The sequence below is a fragment of the Lytechinus variegatus genome, chromosome 7 (genome assembly GCF_018143015.1).
Source record: "Lytechinus variegatus isolate NC3 chromosome 7, Lvar_3.0, whole genome shotgun sequence".
Classification (NCBI taxonomy): Eukaryota; Metazoa; Echinodermata; class Echinoidea; order Temnopleuroida; family Toxopneustidae; genus Lytechinus; species Lytechinus variegatus.
In genome coordinates this window covers 4,647,233-4,669,812 of record NC_054746.1, presented here as the reverse complement: position 1 = coordinate 4,669,812, position 22,580 = coordinate 4,647,233, and the positions used below count along the sequence as shown (strand labels likewise).

At 34.6% G+C, this 22,580-nt stretch overlaps 1 protein-coding gene across 6 annotated transcripts in view; it reads right to left on the bottom strand.

The window, feature by feature from the left end:
- LOC121418260 (EH domain-binding protein 1-like) overlaps positions 1-22,580 on the bottom strand; it is a 93,394-nt gene that overhangs the window by 6,309 nt on the left and 64,505 nt on the right. For 4 of the 6 annotated variants that reach the window (XM_041612021.1, XM_041612020.1, XM_041612026.1 and 1 more), the window contains 9 exons: positions 21,096-21,144; positions 19,415-20,095; positions 18,598-18,717; positions 14,410-14,548; positions 11,246-11,284; positions 6,099-6,260; positions 4,743-4,876; positions 3,959-4,079; positions 235-328 (listed from right to left, as the gene is read on the bottom strand). In XM_041612021.1, the coding sequence (XP_041467955.1) occupies positions 235-328; positions 3,959-4,079; positions 4,743-4,876; positions 6,099-6,260; positions 11,246-11,284; positions 14,410-14,548; positions 18,598-18,717; positions 19,415-20,095; positions 21,096-21,144 (1,539 nt within the window). The remainder of the gene's footprint in view (positions 1-234; positions 329-3,958; positions 4,080-4,742; positions 4,877-6,098; positions 6,261-11,245; positions 11,285-14,409; positions 14,549-18,597; positions 18,718-19,414; positions 20,096-21,095; positions 21,145-22,580) is intronic. The other 2 variants (XM_041612023.1, XM_041612024.1) reach the window with 2 other exon arrangements.

Sequence of the window (22,580 nt, the reverse complement as noted above, 5' to 3'; positions counted from 1 at the left end):
GTGCCCATGAAACATTAAAAACCTAAATAAATGAAGAGAAAAGATAATATTTTTGTAGCAATTGAATCTTGTAATCCCCCCCAAAAGAGAATAGATCGATCCTACTGAAAATCGCCCCTTGAAGACAGGGAGAGGGAATATAACATATTTGTGGCATAATTACAGGTATCACGCATAATATTTTTCAGTAGTTATTAAACTTCAATAATGGGAAGGCCTTAAGAAATAACTCACATGACATTAAGCTGCTCCTGCCGTCTGATGAGAGCATTTTTCTTGTTGACCAATTCAAACCATTCCTGCATAAGAGCTGCTTCATCATCCGTACCTATAAAACACATTCATAACATTCATGATTATTTTTTTAAACAAAAATCAGTGATATATCCTGAAAATAACTTTATCACCATTAATCTAGGAAAAAAATATGCAGTATAAACCAGTGAGAGATGTTCAATAAAATGAGGAAGCTAGAAGTTCTTGAATCCTGAAAATGATTTGGTCAAAAGAAAAAAATAGAAAAAAACATCATAAATCCACGAGATGGCTGAAAAAAAAGGGAAATTACAAGCTTTTCATGTGAATATTACTACTAAACTGACAAATAATTCAAGTAATATTGCTTCTAAGCTCTCATTCACCAACCTAGCGCTTCATAAAAAATATTAGAAAAAACAACAACCCATTCTCTCTTGACATTCATTCATAGTTCACATAGAGGTCACATTTAGAGCTACATATCAAGCTTTGATCATTTTCATTAACCACCCCCCCCCCAAAAAAAAAAAATTCTGCAAGTAGTTTTAAAAAAATCTGTAATCTGTATCTTGCCGCAAAAACCATGAAACACCCAAACTGAAGCAACCCTTTGTCTGACCTACTAAAAAAACTACCAATGACCTGTATAAACATTCCATGTATAATGCCAGAGTAATTCAGATATTTCAAGCGAAGGTACATTTACGTACAAAATATACACACAGAGTTGATTTTTGACTCTCCTTTTGTGTAGTAATTACTTTCTCAAGGTTAGAACACTTAACATAGTGATAGGCAATTTCAGCTGGTGACAACTATAATCTGGTATTAGACATTTATTTCTTTGTTAGTTTGTAATGATTTTACATGTAATTATTATTTTTTTTCCAACAGGCAAACCTTTACATGAAAGGTTAATAAAAGCTGGTCATAAAAAACGGGTCTATGACATGATTCCTTTATTCCATTCCGACATAGACAACATTGCAATAACATCATGTGATAGGGTTAGAAAACTTTTCAAATATCTGTTGTGAATAAAGAATAAGCAATATCTTTACCCATTGAGCACCTAAAAATAGACCTTGATATCACAGATATTGTTACTTTTAAAAAGATAAGATTACTACTTAAAGGGAGAGTTGGCACTTAAGATATGATACTACAATGAAAACTGTATATAAAGATCATCTAAAGGGAGGCAGGAAGACTGGTTTTATGGACATGTTTCAATGTAGAATTCTTATCACAGGGAAGACAAACTTGTGGTCTCTATTATACAGATGGATCTAATAAAGCAGGTTTGCCTAAACTTTGTAAATTGGAATTTAATAAAATATTATGATTTTATTAAGTCATCATCATCATCATCATAATCACCATGAGTATAATCATCATTTCTTTCAGTAAGTTTTATGAAATAAATAGATATAGAGATGATTTTTCTCAATAAATTACGATTTTGTAATAAAAGCAAAAATTTTTTTTTTTTTTTTTACAAAAACACATTTTTTAAAAGAAAAACTGCCATATTTTGGTGGCAAAAACGTACTGGTTGTCAGGTCTGCCCATCCATCTCAAACCACTTTTTACTCTTTACCACTTCTTCCACAGCAGTATCCTCCAAGCCCAACCAACCAACCTTTCCATGAGCTCATTTGTGTTCATTCTATCAGATATTGTTACACATCACATTTCCCTTTTTTGTTTCATTGAACATTATCTCTATCATTAAAGGAAAAGTCCACCCCAGAAAATTGTCGATTTAAATCGATAGAAAAAATCAAACGAAAATCGGATGTAAAATAAGAAATTTAAGATATTTTTAAGTTTCACTTATTTTTCATGAAACAGTTAAATTTACAACTCAGCGATATGCAAATGAGAGAGTCAATGATGTCCATTACTCAATATTTCTTTTGTTTTTTATTGTTTGAATAATATAATATTTCAATTTTTACAGATTTAACAAAAAGGACTAACTTAACTTAACCATAAACTGTTAAAATAATGGTAATTCCACATGTTTAGGGAGAAAAAAAACTGTTTCACTTGACGAGGAGAAAATTAGAATATTTCATATAATAAAATACAAAAGAAGTAGTTAGTGGGTGACGTCATCAGTCTACCAATTTGCTTACCGATATATTACTGTTTTGTGAAATTAAGTGAAACTTTAAAATGTCATAACTTTCTTATTTTACATCCGATTTTGATGAAATTTTCAGTGATTTGCTTGTTGGATTTTTCTCCCTTTTTTCAAATCAACTTTTTGTTGAGGTGGACTTGCCCTTTAAAACAAGAAACATACACGAAAAATTTGAATGATTACAACTGATTAATGCAGGTACTTTCATTCATTCATTACAATTCTCTTAATTTTGATTCACATAATTTCAACTCATCTCATTTCATCTCATTTAATTTCCATTCAATTATGTATTTATTCAATTCCATAATTCTAAGACAAAACAAACAAACAATAAATACATGCATATTTTCTTAATGTTGTATGTCAATCACAAGGCTTTCTGAATGGCATACATTGCTATATATATCTACATAAAACCCTGAAATATCAGCACCTGGGGCACCTGGCTTTCAAAGGCAAGGAAATCCCTTTGTAAAATGGATACAGTCTACTCCCTATCTTTAAAAGGATTGAAGCCAAATGCACACAGGACTAAACTCCTCACAAGAGATAGACCCTTTATGTAAGTGCATCAATGGAGACATTTAACATAGGTCCTGAGGCGTTGGGAAGACTGTTAGAGAAGCAGTCATAGTGGTCCCAGGAGGACCAAGAATGAACTGGATTATACACCAAAATGTGCACAGCATGTTCCCCCTCCCATGGTTTCAACCAGAAGATTTTGACATCTGAAATCTTCAGCAATTTGTGCATTTTGACAAGGTACATGAATACCGAATTATATCTTACGAGACGCGCCAATTATGGGTGTATGCAATCATCCTGCATTTATCATCGCAAATTGCTGGATTAACTATTTGGAGGCAAGTGGACGGGGAGTTTGTGACAGAGAAAGGCCGACCGAAACGTTAGCTGGGTTGATTGCTGTAATTAGCCCCATAGAGGAGTGTAGTGAATGAGGGTAGCTGTAATAGGGTAATGCAAGGCCCTTCTCTTAAGGCCATTGAGGCAATGCTTGGGTTCTTTCATTGGTCTTTCTCCACTCCCTCACTGATTCTATAAAAAAGGACGAAGGTTTGATGGTTGCCGATGGCTTCTGGTTGAACAATACAAAGAGGCTTGACCTGACCAGTGTACATGCACACTCAGAATACACCAAACCTCCAATTAAACCTGAAAAATCTTTGAGGTTTTTTCTTTTTTACTTACATTTTAAAACATATCATGAAAAGGATTCTTCCCATAACCAAACAAGAAAAAAAAAATCATTTTTGTTACAATCAAGGCATTCTCCTTGACCAGAGAATATGAACAGGTAAAAAAAATTGTTTTGGATGAGTCATTACACAAACAGGTCATTATTGGGGACTTTGAGAGGCCGAAATTTGATTTTTTTTCTCTCTCTCTCTGTCATTGGTTTAGCAGGTAAAGGAATATTACACACAAACTACCCATTAGTAGCACATTAGTTACATCTTGCTATGGCATTTCCAGTAGTATGGCGTCATTGAGCAAAGTGATAAATGAATGTGATTTGTGTGGACTGACCTTCCTCCATGGCCTGCCGAAGCGCTTTCTCGACGAATGCCGCCCTCTCATCAATCTGCTTCTGTTCCCGATCCAGGGCAGAGTATTCACCCAGGATGTATTCACTTGTCTCTTGGAGATCCTATCAGTTTGATATGAAAATTGTGAGCATTTCATGAAACAACGAGTTGGTGATTTTCACTGAAAACTGTTACAAGCTACTGAAATCCGTACATCTGATTGGCTCAGAGCAAATAACTCAGTCAAATTCACTGACAAATCTTTCCATGAATTGCTCCCCAAGCAAGCTTTTCATGGAGCAAATAGATGTTTTCATTGAAAACTGTTTTCATGCATTACCGATATCAGTGCATCTGATTGGCTCAGTTGTCAGGGAAAAGCACCGACTATTTGCTTTCTCAAATCCTAACCAGTAGAAAATTCAAATGACCTGACTAATCAAAGCCACATTAAACATTGGCTTAACCCATTGACAACGGGAACTAAGAAATCTCAGTGGCAAGCCTGTAATATGGAGTATTCAGCACTCAATGACTTGGTTTTCACTGTAACACTAACAAAATCTATAAAACAATACTAAAACAACAAAAACAACATCCGTAAAACAATCAAAGAAAAATAAATTCCTTGAAACATGTCATTTACATTTCACAATAATAGCACTGGTAGAATGACTTGTGATTCTTTTCCAACAACATATTCAACAAGATATCTTGAAATACAAATCCTTACAATCAAGCTTGTGGAGATAATTTGATGAGAGTTGAAAAAAAATTATTCTTACTTCATCCATGAGATCGTCTGTTCCTTCTTTGCTCTTCTCCACTTGTTGATCTTTCTCTTCTGAATCCTTGATTTCTTCTTTGGTCTGTCCATCTGGTGTCCTGGCCTCATCGGATGAGTCATCTGGAGTCTTGGCTAAAAGAAGAAAAGAGGGAACAACTTACCTCTCTTGACTAACATACAGGATATAATTCTTGGACAGGTAGAAGCTTGACAGCCTTAAAGGCCTGGTCACACCGCCCAAGCGTTGTTGGAGCGGAGAGAAAAAATCATCACCGCTCGCTACCGTTCACCATTTTCAATTTTGATTGCCTTTTTTTTGTTTTCTATTTTTTCCCCAATTTTGTGAGCGAAATTCGACCCCCTCTCCCTACCACTCCAACAACGCTCGGGCGGTGTGACCAGGCCTTAAGATATGATATTTCAACTTTCAGTCAATCTATGCAACTCATGAATGGTGTGCACTTTCCCAAAATACATTCAACTCAATGGCCCGTATTCTGAAGTCGGGTTTAATTTAGACCGTGGTCTAACTCTGTGCTAAAATTATGGGAAGCCAAAGTGTCAACATTGTTATCAAGAAGTTGTATGTTTCTTACGTTTACTGTGCTCTTTCCTGATTCATCGATGGTGAAGACTATCATCTATTCATACTTCCTACGCAATTATGAATGATTTGAGAACCAAATGAGGTGACATATTATATCTCTACTGTTAGTGATTTATGTAACAATTGGCTATTCATACTTAAATCTGAGTTTTAATTAAACCCGACTTCAGAATACGGGCCAATAAGACAAAAGGTCTACCCAATTGCCTATAAAATCATGGTTGCCTTTCGGAATACATGAACCCACCAAAAAATATGTAATTTCTCCCAGTGCTTCTTTTTTAAGACTGACATTAGTGTTAATTCCTTCAAATTGATAAAGAAAAAGATGGTGTAAGTTACACAAAATGAAAGTCCGTCATAACTCTGATTACGACTGAGAAAAATATTTCCTCCTCATGAAGGTGTAGTGGCCAGGAGGGTAAAAGCACCTGACTTGATACATGAGAGTCTAGGGTTCAATCCCTGCCATGGCACCTATGCCCTTCAGCAATTTTTTTTGTGGTCAACACTGCATTTTATCCTACAATAAAGTATGGAAATGCATTAGGTATTATTGGTACAAATTTTCACAAGTGTTGGAAAAAAAACTCCTTAAGGATTATCTCTCATTAAAAGTCCATTTTCATCTTGTTATATTGGCCAAGATAACATCATTCTCTCACATCAATATACCACCAGCCCATCTGGATCAACGTGTCCAGTCAATGATGTCCATCCACATACAGACCCTCATAAAACTCTAACCTTTTCTCTGTACCGGCTGGACAAGATTGGTGAAGGATTGGAGCGGTGTCTTGACCGCTATACCCTTGGTCAACCCCTTGGTGATTTGATTATCATCAGGGCTGACCGGTGAGGGTTGGTCGGGGCTGGCCAGCGGTTGTCCATCTGTTCCTGTCTTCTCACCTAAGGAGTGATAGGAATATCATACATCATAGCTGGATAGGAATATCATTGGGAACACTCCAATCATAGCTAAATGTCCATATGTGACACATACTTTATGGATGTGATACAAAAAGACATCATTTGTCATCATAACATCGGAGAAAAGATACAATGAGTTTATCAGTAACAAAATACTTCAGTATGAAGGATACATGAAACAAATTTGGCCAGGTATTGTTTAAATTTCATAAAGAAAATGCTAACTTTTAAACTTTAGAATATCTTTAGGAATCATAATCACCATCTGATTATTCATTTCTTTGTACAGAAAGAAAATGATTTCAATGACCTTCTCTTTTTTTATAATTATTTGTATACAAGCATCTATGACCTTCTCTTATTTGGCTTTACATGAAATTGAATATATCTTCAATCAGATTTCCTGCTTGAGAAATCATTTTAAAAAAGTCTGGTTGTTCTCTTTGTTATCTAATGTTCCAGAGCAAATGATGAAAAGTACAGTATAGATAAATCTATCTATTTACAACTCTATAAGCTTATCTAATTTGATAATTAAAAATTATGTTAAATGTTCCATTCAAGCTCCAAATGAAGTTAATGCGAGAATAACTACAGCCCTCTTTATCAGCCTAAATATAGCCGACCGAAAAATTCAATAAGTAAATCATGTAAAACATCTAACATCTTGATACTGATACATTATTGAAGGAAATTAACATTTCACAGTGACATGTATTTTTTTGTATCACCATTGGGTCATGCACACATTAGCAGCATCCAAATCATACTTCCTCCTTTAACTGGAAATTTATATGCATCTCATATCCAATTTTAAACAAATATTAGAAGGAAAAATATTTTACACAAGATTTTCAAAGAAAAATCATATCCATGCCAAGGAATAAAGACACAATTTTCACTTCTTAAGTTTTTGCTCACTAACATCTGCAGGGGAAGAATTCTCATTAGTTACTTGAAACTACTAGAGAGAGAATATATCTAGAATGCACAAAATATCGAGACAAGTAATAAGAAAGAAAACTGGAGACTGGAGGGATAATGTGAATCATAATCTAGGTGTGTTCGGGCAATAAACAATTACTAAATAAGGTGAAATGAGTGTCAGAAAATGTCAGTCTGATGAAAAAAAATATCACTATAAAAGTTGCAGCTAAGCTTTCATAGAATTTAAATGAAGTAATATCGCACCATCACCATAAAGTAAGTGCAATAGAAGGAGCAGAAAGGGGCACACAGGGAAATACAGCTCAATACAGAGTGAGGGAAAATAACATAAAGAGAGACTAAAAGATATATTGGAAGATAAAGAACAGAAGTAGCAGACTGGACAAAATTAAGATTTCTATGAAGGGTAAGGAGAAATATTGAATGAGATAGAGAAAGAGGAAGAAAGAGGAAGAAAAAAAAAGGAAAGAGAGAGAGAGAAGGGGGAGCTAAGTATAGAGATAGGAAGAATGTATAGGGAGAGAGAAAGAGTAAGAAAGAGAAAGTTAAAAAAAGAAACAGAAAGAGAAAGAAGGGGGAGACAAGTAAAGAGATAGGAAGAAGATTGAAGGAGAGAAAAAGTGTAAGAAAGAGGAATAAAAAAAACAGTGAGAGAGAGAGAGAGAGAGAAGGGGGAGATAAGTATAGTGATAGGAAGAAGACTGAAGGAGAGAGAAAGGGTAAGAAAGAGGAAGTAAAAAAGAAACAGGGAGAGAGAGAAGGGGGAGATAAGTATAGAGATAGGAAGAAGACAGGAGAGAGAAAGGGTAAGAAAGAGGAAGTAAAAAAAGAAACAGGGAGAGAGAGAGGGGGGGAGATAAGTATAGAGATAGGAAGAAAATAGAAGGCGAGAGAAAGGGTAAAATGTCACGCACTGTTCAGTGTTTCAAACTTTCATTAGTGCACCTACTACAAAACATAGTGAACACACATGATTTCAACAAAAATAAAAAAAAGTTCAGATCTAGAGAAACACTTTCTTTGTACCATACACATAAATACTCATGTTAGATTCAAGTATTATTACAAGTAACATATGTATGAACATTCATGATATCAGATCTTAATGAATGAGTAAGTGGATTATGTAAATAACTGGAATTAATTAGTACAAATAAATACCCACTCTTTGTGGATAGAGGCATGCAATTACAAAATGGGGGTCTTCAATTAGCCTTGATTATTACATGCAGGGCTTGGTCTCATTTCAATACAAACTCTTTTAAAAATAGTCTCATGTCTATAAAATGATATTTTTGAGAAAATTATGGATATATCAGAAATATAGAATTAATTTCTATGTTTCCCTTTTTTTTCTTCCTACAACATAGTGTACAATCTTTATATGAATATTAAATGACAAACCCATATAACGCTTCAGTTGAATACACATACACGATTTGAATTATAAATAAATCACTTGATATTCATATGAGAATACATTAATTTAAGAGTGTTTTTTCTTCTTCATTAATTTCACAAAACCCACAAAAATTAACACTTCTAGGTACAAAGAAATCAAATTTCAATAAAATAAAAAATAATAAACCCCTCATAAATGGTTGTGTCATTTATCTCATTTGATATAATGGATGAAAAAAATACAGTGAGCAGAATTCACCATTTAGGCAGAAATCAGAAATCTGTTATGCACCCCCCCTGAAACAATAAACACCATGATTCTGTAGTCATGGTTTATGAAATATGATTAACACATGGAAATGTACATGTAATGACAAGGAGATTTTGAGCTAGCATTAGTGTATAGAAAATAATTTTTCTCAATTTGAAGAACAAAATGACATTATTTAGGGAAATGTCATGATGAAAGAATGTTGGTTTACAGGCTAACATGGAGAATAAACTTGATCATATATTAAAGACATATCGTGAAAGAGAAAGTGGAGGGGCTATAGTTGATATTTTAATGGTAGTCAATCTATGTAATCATTCTGTAGGGTGTAGATATATATAGTTTGAATTCAACCCTAAAACGACACAACTGTATTGTTTCAGATCTTGCACATATTTTGAAGTATTCTTCATAATAAATCAGGTGAGCATTTCCAGAGTTATCACAGATTTTCATCATGCAAGTCAACTTTCCACAATGATTTTTAGGTACGGAATCAGCCTCTAGTCTTCTATGGTAGGAAAAGAGTATAGTCTTTTGAGGGATACAACGTCTAGAATTCAGGTATAATATGGCTATAAAATCATTTCTCAACAGGATCTCAAATATGAAATATATACAGAATATAAGTATTTCATTGTTGTTCTCCAGTCTTCTACATTAATGAATAGAAATATATCTTAAGAAAACCAACACGAATATTCACAGTATGTTTTCTCAATCAGGTAAAGGTACATTATGGCATGAAACTACATATTTTTGCAAAGATTTACACAGTGACTCTATAATAATGAGGCTTGGTCAAAAGTTGTTGGAATGGCATTGCAAGATTTGAAATGTACAGCACATTTTACTTTCAATTCTTACAAATCAATTAAAGAAAAATATTTGAATACATATACTACTACAAACTGAACTAAAAATCAATGCCTAAAATGAGTATACAGACAATTCCCCCCAACAAAAAAAAACTATTCAACTTTCAACAATCAACGTCTATTGGTTGATTATCTGATTATCTTTTCACTGTTATCTGTTCAGGTAAATTAGCATTCTGAAATCAAGTTTAATGATATTACAACCATGTTTAATGATATTACAATCACGTTTTTTGCTTTGTTATATTTAACTTGCAATTTCTTCTATAAACTTTCCCATTTTCATCGCAATATGACATACACAAGTTACTTTTAGCAACTTTTTTTTTTATATGCAATGACTTATGTGCCAAAGATTAAACTGCATAAATGTAGGTGATATTTATCCCTGAAAACCAATAAAATTTGTTAGTATGGCTAAAACTAACAGCATGTAATGTGTGTGGAAACATATGGGCCCATATTCTGAAGTCGGGTTTAACTTAGACTCGGGTTTAAAGTTGTGGTTTAAGTATGGCGAGCCAATTGTCACATAAATCACTAAGAGTAGAGACATCATACTTCAGCTCTTTCGGCTCTTAAATCATTCATAATTGTCTAGGAAGTATAAAAAAAATTATTGGCTTCACCATCAATGAATCAGGAAAGAGCACAGTAAACATAAGAAACATACAACTTCATAACAAATTTGATACGTTTGGCTTCCCATACTTAAACCACAAGTTTAAACCTGAGTTTAACTTAAACCCGACTTCAGAATACGGGCCATGGAATATATTGATTTTTCACAAGCTACTACAAGTACTAAGCACTGCTTGATCTTCAGTCCTTTGAATAACATTTTCTCATTTCAAATTGATAAAAATTAAATCCAGGAACACTAACAGTCATAAAACAATATAATATATCGAAATAAAGAACAGTGTAATACATAAAAAAAATTAACAACATGATGACAAAGGAATTGATTCAAGTTTGAAATAATTTTTTTTTTGTTAACTATAATATTGAGAATGATTTTCACCAATTGTTTTGTTACTTGTACCGATTTTGTACCGAAATCCGAGAGTTTAAAAAAAATTGTTTGGTAGCACATTTTGAATACCATGTGTAGAATTATCCTCTTAAGTTCAATACAATTTCATTCCTACACATATTTTTCTTGTTTGAATGATGGTCGAAAAAGGCCATTCTCTTGCTACCTGTGCATGTATGTGACAAAGGTACTTTAGAAGTTAATATACCCAATCAATCCATGCTGGCTAATGACCTCTTAATTAATTTCTTTAATTACCATTCCGACACACTATATACTGCTTTCCATAATGATTACAGCGTGACAGGATTCTGCACAAGGGCTTTAGTGAATACGCTACACTGACATGACTGATATTTGATAAATACTGAAGCAAATATGAGCCAAAAATAATATATGAGCACATGCCATGTTAATAAATATCTCTTACCACACTGACCACCATATTGATAAAAGTTGTAACCAAGACCTAAGGCAAGCAGGGCATAGGGATAACAGAAAGGTCCAAATTGATTTCATCAAAACAACAAAAAATAACGAAAACAAAATAAAAGAGTTGAAAATAGATTAGAAGACTTCTAGAAGGTTGAGTGAAAAACAACTCATGATTTGATATTAAGTTAATAAAGTGTCAGCATAACATGAAAACAAACTGACATGAGTAAATATTATATTGATCAAATATAGCAAACAAAGAATGAAAAAAAAATCAACTTAAAATCTATCTATTCATGAAATGAAATAAACTATAATCACACTCATTAATAGTTATGGAGTGTCATGTGTAGATAAAATCTGAAATGACATGCAATGAAATAGAGCAATTAGTGTCAAACTTAAGAATTGAATCTCACTTTATAAAAAAAATAGGTTCTTGTAAAAAATTCAAACACTGACAGAATAATGTTTATATGTACATGAACTGACAAAATGTGAAATGCTACCCCCCAAAAAAAAAAACACCATATATTCAGAATTAAAAGTTGCATTATACACATGAAAAGTTGTGTCAATGATGTTTTTTTTTCTATCATTCATCAACTACCAAAGTGGCAAAGTGCAGCATTTCATTTAGAATGCTCAATCAGTACACTATTAAAATTCATAAGGAATAGACCAGGCATGTATACATGCATAGAATATATAAATAAAATGTAAATAATCGTGCAATTGACCCATTCCCCCCAAAAGATTTTAAAAGCTGTCATCTTCTCCCTGCATTCTTTATTTGAAAATATACATAATTATCTCTTCCTTTAAAATAAAAGAAAGGGGAGGAGACATGATAAAACATAAACGGGACTTAACAGGTAGTGATTCCTCAAGACACCCTGTCTCGTATCCCATGGGAATATATTCTATAATCTTGCGTGAAACATGAAATAAACCGAATGACCTGGGAATCGGGGAGAGTACTACGGGAGCTTCTAAACTCACTAGTCCAACTAATCTCCATTCATATCCACTACCTGGTCCACCTCTTACTCTTTTGTTAAGCAAAAAAAAAAAAACCCATATAAGTAGCTTGTACAACTCCCCAGCAACGCCAAGCAAACAAAAGAAAAAGGTACGAAAATTCAACATCTGAAAGTGCGGATAACACTGTATAGTCTCTGTTCCTTTCTTCTCATCTGATTCTTCCTTCTTCCACTATAAGTTTATGTCCTATTTTGTGAATGAAGGAAGAATTCTTGTTGGAATGTAGGAATCAAACAATGTATCTCTCTCTCTCATTTCAAAGAGAATTAATCTATTCTCCCCAGTAAATCTGATAAGATTTGTACGATTTTGAGAGGCTAATGCTGGTTATGTGAAGCTGCACTATTGTAAAGTGGCAGTTAGAACTACTTTTCTAGCACACTCCATGCAATTCAAATCCCCAGGGGAGGCTCTACACTCCTTAGAAATTCACCCCATTGACAAAATCCTTCACATGCATGTAGTTTTCATTCGTGTTCCAAGTTTTCACAAGAGAATAATGCTAGAATTCTTGATACTATGGTCATTTTTAGAATGTTCAAATTGACTTTAAAACTGCCAAAAAGAGGGTGTTGAAGCTTACAAATGCTAGACAATATTACCAATTCAGTCAGAATATTCTGATAAAAAAATCTTAATTCTACCATTTATTTTATTTCAGATTTCTTGAGATATACAAGCTGATGTGAAACATTATGCGATTCAATATAGCAGCAGTGCTGACTTTGAAAACTACTATAAAATAATTAACAAAAAGCATCATTCTTGTAAACTGCATTGACCCTAAATGATATTTGACCTTGATAATGTGACTTAAGGCTTGCCAGTATTACTTGATTACCCGTATGTCCACATTCCATAAACTATATCCATAAACTTTTTAAGTTATGACAGCAATTTAATAATTACCTCCAACATGGCCAAAGCTCATTAACCTTAAATGACCTTTGACCTTGGTCATGTGACCTGAAACCCGCAGAGGATATTCAGTAATTCCTGATTACTCTTATGTTCAAGTTTTATGAACTAAAACAATACACTTTCAGAGTTATGATGGTAATTCAACAAATACCCCAAACATGGTCAAAGTTCATTGACCTTAAGTGACCTTTGACCTTGGTCATTTGACCTAAAACTTGCACAGGATGTTAAGTGATACTTGATTACTCTTTTGTCCAAGTTTAATGAATTAGATCCATAAACTTTTAAAGTTATGATGGTAATTCAACAAATAACCCCAACTTGGTCAAAGTTCATTGATCTTAAATGACCTTTGACCTTGATCATGTGACCTGAAACTCGCACAGGATATTCAGTGATACTTGATTACTCTTATGTCAAAGTTATATGAATAATATTTTATGATGGTAATTCAATAATACCCCCCAACTTGGTCAAAGTTAATTGACCCTAAATGACCTTTGACCTTGGTCATGCGACTTAAAACTAGGGCAGAATAGTAATATTTGACTACCCTTATGGTTAGGTTTCATGAACTAGGTCCACATACTTTGTAAGTTATGCTGTCATTTCAAGATTTCAAGATTTGTTGACGCCGCCACCATCAAAAAAAGCGACACCTATAGTCTCACTCTGCTATGCAGGTGAGACAAAAAAAACAACAACAAATATTCCAGAATCATTTCACCTTCAAAATCAAGAGATCATTTATATATAACAAAGAGTAATTATTTTTGCTTGTGTTCCTATTTGTAGTGCTTCACTTCCACCTAACTATCCTCATTATTATTTTCTCTTAGGAGACTTTCTTCATTACAGGATAACTCTATATTCCCAAGATTTAATCCTTGACATTCATGCTTTCAAGCATGAGATATAAAAACATGAAAGTAGTACATTTTGAGGCTGACATTGATGTTCTATTTGTTGTATTTCCTTCCATATAAATTTGGTATTTGGTGAACACCTTAATAAGAAACAATACAAATAACAAGAAATGTGATCAACAAGGAGAAAATTAAATTCAATTTTGAATAAAGCCACTTTCCATATCATATACACAAATTTGGTTTGCACAAAAGAATATTTAGATGTTAAGTGCATAGCATATAAAAAGCAAATGAAAGTAAATGAAAGAGGGGGGGGGTATCTTACCTATTGTGGCTTGTTCCTTGACGGCTTCAGTCATTTCATCAATCCCTTCTATTTGAGGTTTATTAATGCTACCACGGGCTTCTGCTATCAATTTTCTGGCTCTTATTTTCAACTCTTCTTTCCGCTTCTCTTCCTCCTGCTTAATCAAACAGAGAGAGTGAACATTTCAGACATTCACTAATAAAATGCTTGAACATTTTAAATCGTTGATATCACAGTTCAATACAATAGTTCAATGATATAATTTTAACATTATGGGTAATATCAGTATGATTCAACATATTTATATGATCAAAAATAATTATATTTTTTGTACTATTCATTTTGGTTTAAATCAAAATCATCCACTTCTTTCACAAGATAAAGATAATGGGAGGAGAAAACAAAAGAGAGAAGGTAGGAGGAAAGAAAAAAGAGAGAAAGCAAAATAGAGAGAGAGATAGAGCAAGAGAGAGCAAGAGAAAGGAAAAGAAACAGAGAGAGGCAAATATTAAATCATAAATATTGGAATAGCATGGAAATGTCAGGATTGATTCATTTGCTAAGAAAGTAATAGAAAAAATATATATATTGTAATGCTTTAAGATTATTCACACACACATACAGCAGGCAACCAAGATACCACTCTGGGATAACATACTAATAACAGGAAAGGATAAAACACTGAAATGGCAATTACTTATAAAAATCTCCCTATTCCTAAATCACGGGTAAACAAAAGTCTACAAAAAATAAAAAGCTTGAAAATAACATCACAGAACACAACTATTATACATGTCAACCATCAGAAGCAATACCAAATCAGTGCAATATTTTATTTGCAATCCATACGTCATCCATGCATGTAATCTTAGAATTATTGGTTGATCATCCATTTAGTTAAATGACGTAAACGTAACCATTTTACATGTACCTAATATCTTCTTTCATCACGGGCTTCATATATCAATATCACTGATGTATATGAAGCGATTACATACCAGAATCGGGTGCAAACCATTCAATATCATTGAAAGTAATAAAAAATAATATATCCCAGATATCAAGTCTCCTGGCTATGTGTTAAAAATCCTGAATGACTCAAAAAATCATATTGTTCATTCAGAGAAGGAAAAATGAGAGATGATCCCATATATTCCTTAACTTTTAGTATACTGTATTCATCACTATGAAGAAAAGAAAAGTCATAATACTGAACACATTCCATCATCTTGAATTGCAAGATATGAGTACAGTGAAGGTCATACTGACGATAATTAAAAAGGTAATCTCTGCAATCTTTAGGATATCAAAATCCGATTGACCTATATATATCATCATATTTCTGTCTTTTCATCTTTAACCCACAATCAACGCAGCTGTTTGTGTTTGAGATCCTGAACTCATTTAGCCTGCCCTTCAGTCAGATTATTTCTTTCTTTCTCTGTGAGAAATAAATAAAAATGAATTACTCATGATACCCCCCGTCATTCTCTCTCTCTCCCTCTCTCTCATTGACTCGCTCCTTGCTTCCCCTCTCTCATCACATATTCAATATTTCAAATTATAATTTATCATTTTACCCCGTCCTCACCCATTTCAATGTTTTAGTCCAATAATGGACCTATTAGAGATGGACATTCAACGCTATCATTTCTTTAATTGAATGAGATCCGCCGCCATGTGATTGATTATTTTATTTCCATGCAACAATTGAACATACAACATAGAACGAATTAACAATATTTAAATATCAGAACAATCATTACATGGGAGGGGACAGTCATAAGCACAGAGGCTTGAAAAGGACACCCCTCAAGAAATGACTATACGGCCCTGAGTTCGTCTTTTTTTTTTTTTTAAATAAAAATAAAATAACATTTACATTCTCCATATACGCAGCAGGGCCAAAATGAGAAACATCAAGCATGCCACAAAGATATAAAAATAAATAATATTACATAATTATAATGATGATATGTCAGCCGTGTATCGAAAGATAGTAATTTATTTATTTTTTGTAAGTATTAAACAAACAAAAAAAACAAAAACAAAAACAATGACTTAGATCGAATAGCTGTTAATAATAAAATGTTGAAATCGAACTTAAATTTATTCAATGTAGAAGCGTAACGTATTGTTATGGGTATATTATTCCAGGTATCAGGACCAGTATGTCTTATTGACCTATGAGCTAAAGCGGTTATTGGGTTTAATAAATGAACATTTGTTGAAGTTCTCGTAGGATAATTATGAATGAAAGAATTTAAAACGAACATATGATTAAACGTGGTTGGTAATTGTGCATCTTAATGAGAACATAGGCCTACAGGTGTTTTGACAATAGCGAATATCAAGGTGGAGCGTTGTGGCCCAGTGGATAAGTCTTCTGACTTTGTAACAGAGGGTCGTGGGTTTGAATCCCAGCCATGGCGTAATTTCCTTCAGCAAGAAATTTATCCACATTGTGCTGCACTCGACCCAGGTGAGGAGAATGGGTACCCGGTAGGATTAATTCCTTGAATGCACGAGTGCTGAAAGGCAGCTCGAGCTAAAGCAGGGGTAATAATAACAACGTGCTTTGGAATAGAATATTTCTAGATAGATGGCACTATATAAATGCCTATTATTATTATCAAGGCGCAACTGATTATTTACAAAGGCGCAGCTTTCCTAGTCTGATTTTGTTGGCTGATGCCCTGTGTTCGAAAACGCTGTTCAATCAACATGCTTTAGATTTGAAGCAGCAAAATTAAGCAGGCAATTTTGTGACATGAATATGTTATCATCTGATCCACACACTTCCGCACGCACATAATGAGCTCAAACACATTAAGAGATAAACGCTCTCTACACGATATGAGCCATGTATTTCTAAAATATTAGAAGGAAAATTTGAAAAATGGGATTATAAATAATAGACAATCAATCACAATATTGCCTCCATCTTAAAACATCCATACATTTTTATTATAAAAAATTTGGAACTAAGATTGCCAAAGACCAGATCTGCACATCAATTTTCCAGGATTTAAGTGATTTGTTTGTGCAATATCAATGTCTAATCACGAGCTGCATCTTTCAACTCATGGTCAAATAGACGGCGGAACACGGGAGGATGAAAGCAGAAAAAATGAAGAGAATGCTATTCATTCACGGTCACATGTCAGTAAATTCATTAACAATTTTGATGAGAGTCCATCTCTAATAGGTCCGTGGTCCAATGCACCACTTACCCTATTCAGCTACTTATAGTTAATTGCTCCACATTTTTCTAAGACAAAATGTTTTTTGTCTAGCAATTTTTATTTTTCACATGGGATTGTACAGAACACAGTTGAAAGCTTTTCTCCAACAACCAGATATGCCTTACCCTATCTGTTTTTTTTTTTTTTTTTTTACTTTCAATCCCATAACTGAGGTGGAAATCAAGATAATTGTTCCTCCATTGACTTTTAATGCTGTACTTCCATGCATTTTGTATGTGAACCTTCAGATTCCAGATGGTTCCATCCACCAACTTTCTCTATTTTATTAGGTTATAATTTATACATGGACCTACGAATTTGAGACAGTTCCAACCATTTTCTGTAGTTTCATACATGTAGCTTTTATGCATAGACCTACCAATTTCAGACAGTTCCAACCATAATCTGTAGTTTCATTGGTTTTATTCATGGACCTACCAATTTCAGACAGTTCCAACCATTATTTGTAGTTTCATTGGTTTTATTCATGGACCTACCAATACCAGATAGTTCCAATCACTATCTGCAGCTTCAAAGGTTTTATTCATAGACCTACCAATTTCAGATAGTTCCAATCACTATATGTGGTTTCAAAGGTTTTATTCATGGACCTACCAATTCCAGATAGTTCCAGCCACTATCTGTAGCTTCAAAGGTTTTATACATGGACCTACCGATTCCAGATAGTTCCAATCACTATCTGTAGCTTCAAAGGTTATATTCATAGACCTACCGATTCCAGATAGTTCTAGCCACGATCTGTAGCTTCAAAGGTTTTATACATGGACCTACCGATTCCAGATAGTTCCAGCCACGATCTGTAGCTTCAAAGGTTTTATACATGGACCTACCGATTCCAGATAGTTCCAACCACTATCTGTAGCTTCAAAGGTTTTATACAAGGTTCTCCAAAAGGCAAACGAGTTAAATGGCCTTTCTGAATGTAGGTATGAGCCTTTACCTCGTTAGCATCTCCATCTCGCGACTGTTCTCTCTTCAGAGTTGCTCTTTTAACTGCTGCCTCCTTCCGAGCTAGCTCGAGTAATCGTTTAGCTCGCTCCTTTAAATCCTCCTGTTTGGACTACATGGACAAGTAAGACAAGAAGTACAAGGGAAACATCAGCAAACAAAACATCTGTTAAGAGTCAAAAGGGCATTAAATCAAGAGGGTTGAGTAACGCCTTTCTGACTCTTGACAGATCATGGGTATACAGAGGAAGAGAGAAAAGAAAGTTAAGTCCTGCAAAATGGGAATCATTGATAGATACATAGGTTCAAGACGGGCAGGGGGTGTTTCACAAGGATTGAAGTGAGACTATCATGTCATAGCTTTGTTGGTGACTGCACAATGGCGCATGTCATACAGGCATAACCTGACCAACATGGTGATATGATAAGTGCCATAATAAGTCATCCTCAAAAACTTGTGAAACACTACCCTGATTGGCAAATCTGTAGGAAGAAAAAGGAAAGGAACATCTGAAAAAAATGGTGTTCTTCCAGGAAAGCCTGTAATCAATATTGTCCATGGTCTGAATTTATAGAAAAGGACATTGCAAACAGCAAAAAGCTAGCTAACATTGATCAAACATTGCAAACTATTGAACTGTCTAATAAACCTGAGAGGATCATAGAATCTAATGAATGATCTAACATAACCGACTATTTAACACTATGAGGCAGAGTCTCGGGGTCTAATAGTGGACGTGGATGACTTTAACATTGTAATATTCACACAGCAAATCATTCAGGAGATGTAGTTGGTGAATTTGGCCTACCTTCTGACTGGCTTCCAGATCTCCTTTAGTGTCTTTCTTGGCAACAGCAGAAGCTCTGATCCACACCTGGTCTCCACCAGCTCCTATAGGGCTCCTCCCGTTCTCTGCAGGAGCATCCGCAAGAGTCCTGCTCTTATCAGAGTCAACACCATTTGATTCTGCTTCTTTATCTTTTGATGTTTGCTTTGGGAGTCTCATCTCCACATTGCTACTGGTAGCACTTCTTGACTGGTCCGCATGCCCGTTGCTGTCCGAGTTCTTAGTGTTTATGTTTTCCACTCCTTCTACCTTGTCTTCACCATCCTTTGGGGAATTCTTCCCACTATTGGGTCCTGATTCGGTTGGCGAGCCTGGGCTCTTTGGAACTCCATTTGAAACAACCTCTTCTCCATTTTCTGTCCTCTCTCCATTTGCTACAACCCTGTTGTCATGGATGGCATTTGTTTCCTGAGCAAATACATCTTCTGGCATGGATTTGTCTGACGAGTAGTTCCCAACAATGTATGTGCTCTTTTTGGTTGTACGACCAATCCTTTTGACTTCCAGTTCATGGCCGGTAAAGTGCGCCCTCAGTTGAAAGAGATAAGTCATGACGGCAAGTTTGTCCGGTACGGCCAAAAGGACCATGTCTTGGGGGTCAAGAAGTCTTGGAATGCCACAGGCGGCAGCGGCATCAAAAGCCTGTAGGATTTCATGTTAAAAGACAAATTTGGCAGTTTATTTAGGATAAATGGAACTTTTTTAGGCAAAACTTGTTATTTGTTAATTCTAAAATATTTTGGGACTATTTCATTACATTTTAATAATACAGTGTATCTTAGTTATAATATGTTTCTCCCCATTAAAATATACTTGTATGTTCACAGGAGTTTATTGGAATTATTTATCAAGGATAGAACAAAAACAATTCAAAGAATCATGATTCATAAGAAGCTAATGTCCTCTGAGTTATTAAAACCATGAAAAGTAGGATAAAAGAAATTAATACAAGTGGGTAATACGACAGGTTTAATCAGTATAAATTTATGTATTCCCTTTCTTCTGTCATAGTCTGATTACATCCTGTGTAGTTTTCTGGTGGGTTACACAAAGAGATACAGGGAAGATGATACTAATTCTGTTTCCTGGTTTACATAATAATCCAAAATAACAAATAATTGCAATCAGTGACTTGTGATAAGGTACAAAATAAATACAATAAAACCATCAGCTATGTATATATTCATCTCAAATCAAACAGCAACAATAACAAATTATCATCATGAGAAAATTGCGACAGTTTATGTTGCAGTATTTCACTAAATATGATTTTCGTTTTTTGTTTGATGTTTCTACTTCTATGTTTATTATTTGTTCTAATAATTGATAACCAAATTTGATGATACAAGATTTGAAGTGACAACTAACGGCGTAAAGACATTAAGCAGTAAACTGTAAAATAACACATAGGAGAGGAAATGCTATTGTTCAGTGCTCGAAGCACTAACTCCACATTGTTAAAAGCATAAAATAATATTTCAGAGGCAAGAAAGAAAAACAACTTTAATGGAAAGGGTATTTCTAGGACATCGAGTAGAGAAGCTGTGGTGTTTATAATGTCAGAGTTGAACGGAACCCAAGCCCTGAAACCGCACATGCAATATTACGCTGCTACAATAAAACTTGACTTGTAAAAACAAACCTTCTTGTTATTGCCCTTTATATCATGTTGTGACAGTGATGAAAACTCTCTGCAATAAGGCAAACAAAAAGAAAGGAGAGGAGGAAAGAGGGGGAGGAAAAAAGGACGAACGGTTAAATATCAATTAATTTTGGTAAATCTTGCAAACACCGTACTGAGCTGTATTCTTTGTTAATGTTGGAGCACGCCCCCGGCGCCTCCTACTTGTTTGGCAGCTGGGTGGAACACACAAAGTGCAAGTGTTATTCCACCAGTCCCAGTCAATACTAACTCATCAGCAAAATCATTTTTGGAGAGGGATCAACTTTCACGCCCCCCTGGCACTGGCTCGGCGCTGACTTCCCAAGCTTGGCTGCGGAGACTCGGCGCTCCCTTCGCCCGCCGCCGATTTGCCGATCTGGGAGGATACAATTTGCTGCCATTATGACATCGCGGTCACTGTAACCGGATAGGGGGATCCCCCGAGGTATTGGTACAGTTAAAAGGACTTCATTAAGTAGCTCATCACATCGCAATCATGGTACTCGTGCCCTCACTTATAAGGCTATTTATCAAGAAATCAATCAGTTTCATCCTCTCTACCTACCTACCTACCTACCTACTATCCCAATAAAGTAGCCTACTACATACCTTACACTCTCTCTCATCTCATTTTGAAACAAATACCATTAAGTATCTTACATAGGGATCATCTCATTCCAGCTTTTTAATAAAGGAATACTAAATTCAAGATAGGAGCTATTTGTCAGCTTTTAGTTTCAAACATATAAGCCCTATCAGTTTCATATACCAGCAAACCATTAATTGTTATTGTATCACGAAGATCAGAAATCAAGTTCTGTTCGGTGGCTCAGTGGTAGAGTGCCTTTTTCATGGACAGAAGATCACAGGTTCAATCCCCATCTTGATTATACTACGATGGTTAATAGGGAATGCAGGACCCACTTGAAAATTAGCTAGTTGCTGTTAGTAGAAACCTTATAGCAGACCCGCCTGCCTCTGGCAATGAAAAATTGTAGTCTGTGAAAAAAAACCCTGTATTTTCCCCCCAAATTTTTCCCCATTTCATAATATTTTCATATTGGCGCACTCGCTCATCGCGCCGCTCAAGCTGCATGCAAGCTAAAATGCGCACTGCTGTTGCAGATGAAAAAAAAAACATTTAAACATGTGTATATCTCACCCTGGTTTTAACAAAATGATTGAAAAAAAAATTAAGTTACCTGAAATAACATTGATCTAATAACCATATTTATGTAAGTTTTATGAAATAGAGACATAAATCGTTATATAAGTACCTGTTATGTATGTATGTAAAGAGATGATTTTTCTCAACAAAATACCATTTTTAAAAGAAAAAACGTACTGCCATATTTTGGTTGCAAAAACGTACTAAATACGCCAAAAACGTACTGGTTGGCAGGTCTGTTATAAGAATAAATGTATGACTTCCCTTGATACAATTTAACAACAAAAAGAAGAAAA